General features: G+C 41.0%; 1 protein-coding gene across 2 annotated transcripts; it reads left to right on the forward strand.

Moving 5' to 3' along the window:
• Positions 1 to 476: 476 nt before the first annotated feature.
• Positions 477 to 2,382, forward strand: Tceal9 (transcription elongation factor A like 9). 2 transcript variants are annotated; one of them, XM_042688160.1, is made up of 3 exons: positions 477 to 612; positions 1,075 to 1,139; positions 1,529 to 2,382. In XM_042688160.1, the coding sequence occupies exon 3, from the start codon at positions 1,582 to 1,584 to the stop codon at positions 1,891 to 1,893; it is 312 nt and encodes a 103-aa protein (XP_042544094.1). In that variant the 5' UTR covers positions 477 to 612; positions 1,075 to 1,139; positions 1,529 to 1,581; the 3' UTR covers positions 1,894 to 2,382. The 2 variants fall into 2 exon arrangements, with proteins under 2 accessions (XP_042544094.1, XP_042544095.1); XM_042688161.1 differs by having other exon boundaries at positions 1,532 to 2,382.
• Positions 2,383 to 4,605: the final 2,223 nt, after the last annotated feature.

A 4,605-nucleotide genomic window follows, 5' to 3' on the forward strand; every position in this document is an offset into this window, starting at 1 on the left:
TTTTCAAACTGTAAAAACGTAGAAGCTATTTTTTGTAAAGACTAGACATATTAAGAAAAAATTAATTTCCTTTAAAAATCATACTCCTTTTCTAGGCTGGTTTTACTTTTACAATTGCTGCCCTTCCCACTCCACTCCACACAGCTAAGAAAAAGATTGCAGATGAAATGGAGGCTGGAGGAAGGACGATGGATGGAGGAGTTAGGACCTGGGAGAGAAAGACTTGAGACAATTCTGAAAAGAAGTAGAAAAGTTCAGTAGCTCCATAGGATATATGCAGCTGCAGTCCCTCCCAAATAATCAGAAAAGAGCAAATAACATTTTTCACTCTGGGATCTGCACGAACAGAAAAGACTGACGGAGCCAAACGTGTGAGTGTGGGGGTGAGAGACAGAAGAGGGCGGACCCACATCTGCCGCGCTTTTGGTGGGAGTGGAAACTGGGGACCAGACCTCACTGGTGACGTAGATCCCATGTGATCAGGAGTCGACGTGTGCAGAAGTCCTGCTAGTCTGGTCCTTGTTCCCGTCTGGGTACCAGCTTCCTTCAGCTGGGCAGGCAGAGGTGCAGAAGGCCAGCGGAAGGAAGAGTCAGCTTGCTGGGATTTTGCAGGTTGGTGTACATCCAAGTGTAGCCCCCCGCGCGGGAGGGGGGAGTTTCTAGTGTAGGGGTCGTCAAAGGTAGAGACTTGGAAGAATCCCAGTCAAGTCTCTCAACCCCCTTGACTCTACAGGAAATAATGAAGGTAACTGAGGGTCCGAGGGAAAGAAAAGGAGACCTATAATATTTATGCAAAAAGTGATCCTCTAAGCTCTTGGACTTCTTTTCTGACACCCACTCTGGCCCCAAACCCCACCCCAGTCTGAAAGATGGTTGGAAATTGAACGGTTTTTACCACTCTCTGCCTGATGGGAAAGAGGAGAGAAGCGAATTGGGGGGAACAAAAGATGGGAGATTTTCCGTAAAAGAGATCTTAAGGGAGGAAAGAGACGTGTGCCTGGTCTCCTGTGCAGATCCTCCGAGCACCAAACGCTCGCCCCACCCCCACCCCCTCCCTTCTTCATGTGTCTGCAGGTCTGTTCTTAGCACCGCCCAAGGTTAGAAAAGTAAGAGAAAGAAACGGACCGGATCAGACCCGGGTAAGTGGAAGGAACTTTATAAGGACTCCTGGGTGGAGGATACACAGAGGTGGTGGCTTTTCTCTTCCCCCCTCCTTCCTCTCCTTCAGCCAACCTACTGTTCTGAGAGGGCCTTGATTTCGGCCTTGTGAGGGAGAAAGGGTTGGGGTGGGCTGAGATGGGAGGCAGGAAGGAAGGCCTTGGAAAAGGCTGGAGGGAGGGACAAAAGAGGGGAGGCGGTGGAAAGTGGAGGTAAGAGGGGCGGTGTCAGGGAAACGGTAATTGCTGACTGGATTTGTCAGGTGGAATATATTTGATGACGACACTGAATTTTTTTAGAAAACCAGGACTTCTGTGTGGAGCCCCTATACAACTACCTAGCCTTTGATCATTGTCTCTTTGCTTCCTAGAAGTAATTGCAAAGATTAGACAGGAAAAAGGACGAGAAGCAGACCCAGGCAAAATGAAACCCTGTCAGAAAATCGAAGGAAATCCAGAAAATGAGAATGAACCCAAGCCTGAGGAAGAGCCAAAGCCTGAGGAGAAGCCAGAAGAGGAGGAAGAAACAGAGGAGGAGAATGCAGAGGAAACCTTTAGAGAAAGGCTTATTCAGTCTCTCCAGGAATTTAAAGAAGACATACACAACAGGCATTTAAGCAATGAAGATATGTTTAGAGAAGTGGATGAGATAGATGAGATAAGGAGAGTGAGAAACAAACTTATTGTGATGCGTTGGAAGGTTAATCGAAACCATCCTCACCCCTATTTAATGTAGCTTACCTTGATTTCTATTTTATCCGGTATTAGCATTGCCATAGAGCTTTTCTATTAGCATTTTCCTGATATATCTTTGCCCATCTTTCTACCTTTAACCTATTACTGTTAGTGGTTTTAGATGTATCTCTTGTTATCTACAGTTCATTGTTTATTGTAGTTGGAACCAATCTACAAATCTTCTTTTAAAAGGAGAGCTTTACTGACTTGTAAAAAAAAATGGGGTTCCTGATAGGATTTAAAATGAAAAGAAGTTACTATGAAATATGCAAATACCATATTTTTGAAATCTAATAGTACATTTGTATAAATATTACATATATACACGTAAAACTTTGTGAAGAATGAAAGATGAAAAGTACAATCTCGGTGATGGGATTATTAATGATTTTTTTCTTCTACTTGTTTGTATTTTCCACACTCCTACAATGGAGACACATTATGGTTGCTAAAATAATAAAAGTTTTATAACTAAAAGAAGCAGCCAATAGCACTTGTCAGTTTACTTTTTTTAGTTACTCAGAGACTTAATATTTGTTGACAAAATATTAGAAGCAAATGTGAACTTCGAATTGGATCTGCCCACTTATCTAGAAGATTAAATTTTGCATCTCTTCTCGTCTGTAAAATAAACATAATCTCAGGAATTTTGTGGGTTCAAATAAGGTAAAACCTCAGAGTAATTTCTCAGGATTTTGTCCCCATCTGCTTACTCAGAAAACAAGCTCCTTAGAGATTGCTTCAGATCTTGGAAAGGATGGACTTAAGTAGATCTCATTTGTGCTTGACAACAAACTCAAACAATTGTTAGCAATTGTTCTCTACTCTGTGTCTGTCCAGCTTCCCATCCACTTGTCCTTGATACTAAAATGTATAATTCCAGCTGCTTCTGCCCAAATACCAAAATACCCACAGAGGCCAAATCCCCACATTAACTTCTACAAAAGTGTGTAGATTGCCCATCTTCAATTTTGATAAGCCACTGGAGCCATGATGTTTTACAGACACTTTAGCAAATTTTAAACTCATCCCAATACTAAGACTATAGGTCCATCTGAGAAGTGGAACAAAGTCTGAGTAACAGACATTATACTTTAGTTAGAATTGTATCCCTGGAGCTGGATGCCAGGGCTCATACCTGTAATCTTTTTACACGGGAGGTTGAAATCCAAAGGAAAATAGTTTGCAGCCATTCTTGGCTGCAAAACTTATGAGATTTTCTAATAACTAGCAAAACAGGGAAGGAGGCATGGCTTAAGTGGTACAGTGCCAGCCAAAAAAGAAATGGGAAGAAATAAAATGCCCTGTATTTGAAGATGCTGTTTTACTTTCCAGACTCCTATTTCCTTAGAGTGCATGATCATTCCCTGTTCAACAGGTACCCAAGACTTGTGTTCATTTTTAAGGGGAGATTTAAGCTGGATCCGAGAATACCCCAGTCCCTAGTTTCAAACATGAAATTTCTATGTAAAGATGTGCCAATTGAGTGTTATTTACCTCTGTGATTCCAGTTATGAAAACTCTTTGGGTCTCCACACCACACTTTAAGGTTTCAACAGCCTGAAAGATGTCAGTGGGGCTGGAATTCCAGCTGGAGTTGTAGTTTTATAAAAGCAAAACAAATTTTTTTAAAAAAGTTTAAATCCATCTCCTTATTCTTTGAGGGAGGTGTTCAGGCAGGATGTAGAAGGACTCACCTAAGCCACACTCTTCTAGAGGGGGTCTGCCCTTTGGTTTCTCTCCCTTTAGTCTCATAGCTGGGCTGTCCTGAACAGACATATCTAGAGGACAACTGTCCCCTTTGCGGATCAAAACACTAGACCTCCTCTTTTTTTCCTTCTAAACAGAGATTGAATAGAACTTCTCGCAAGGACCAAAATAGGACCTCAGATATAACTAACTCAAAACATCAGTTGTGATAGTGTTTATTCCACACATGATGGCTTTGGATATAATCAGATAGCTTATAGTGAAAGTAGAAGGACTTGATGGTAGACAGGTAATTTTAGATAGTATACACATAATATCAAAGGTAATGTCCTTGTATTTATTTGAGCATGTATTAATAAATACTATAAGTTTAAAGCTCAGGAGGATAAAAGTTTTAGAGTGGTATAATAAAATTTGCTTTTAAAAAACTATTCTAATTATATAACAGACTCTGAAGAAGAAAATTCAGTAGAACACAATATTAACAGCATGAGTAGCACACAAATATGGTAAAAATTGTAGTAGAAGGCATTTCCCTAACACAATTGCTTTAGGTATACTATCTGCAAACATCTGTTAAGAACTGTGCAGAGTCTGAGATTTTACTCTATTTATAAGCTACTAAGTTAGTCTGCTATTTAATGGGCACTGGTAGAAGTTACTAAATTGTTGGATCAGAAACTAAAGGCATTTTTACAACAAAAGCCAGAGCTTCATGTTGGTTTCTACTAGTTCCCTTAGATTTCCCAGGAGACATGGGGCCCAGATGGATGCCTGAACATGGCATGTTTTACATTCAAGGAAAGGAAAACTGTGTTCGTGGTATTCACTATTTTCATAGCAAGCAGAAGCCAACCTGCTCCGTGTCCAGGAATGTTACCCCATCCCCCAAGGTTGCTTGCTGTAAACACAAGTGAAATAAGATCTGCCTGGGTAAAGAGTGGTCAGGACCTTACATTCTTTGCATACTCAAACAGAACATGCAGAGACTCTTGGGACCTTT

This window comes from Dipodomys spectabilis, unplaced genomic scaffold (genome assembly GCF_019054845.1).
Source record: "Dipodomys spectabilis isolate Male_0828 unplaced genomic scaffold, ASM1905484v1 ptg000113l, whole genome shotgun sequence".
Lineage (NCBI taxonomy): Eukaryota > Metazoa > Chordata > Mammalia > Rodentia > Heteromyidae > Dipodomys > Dipodomys spectabilis.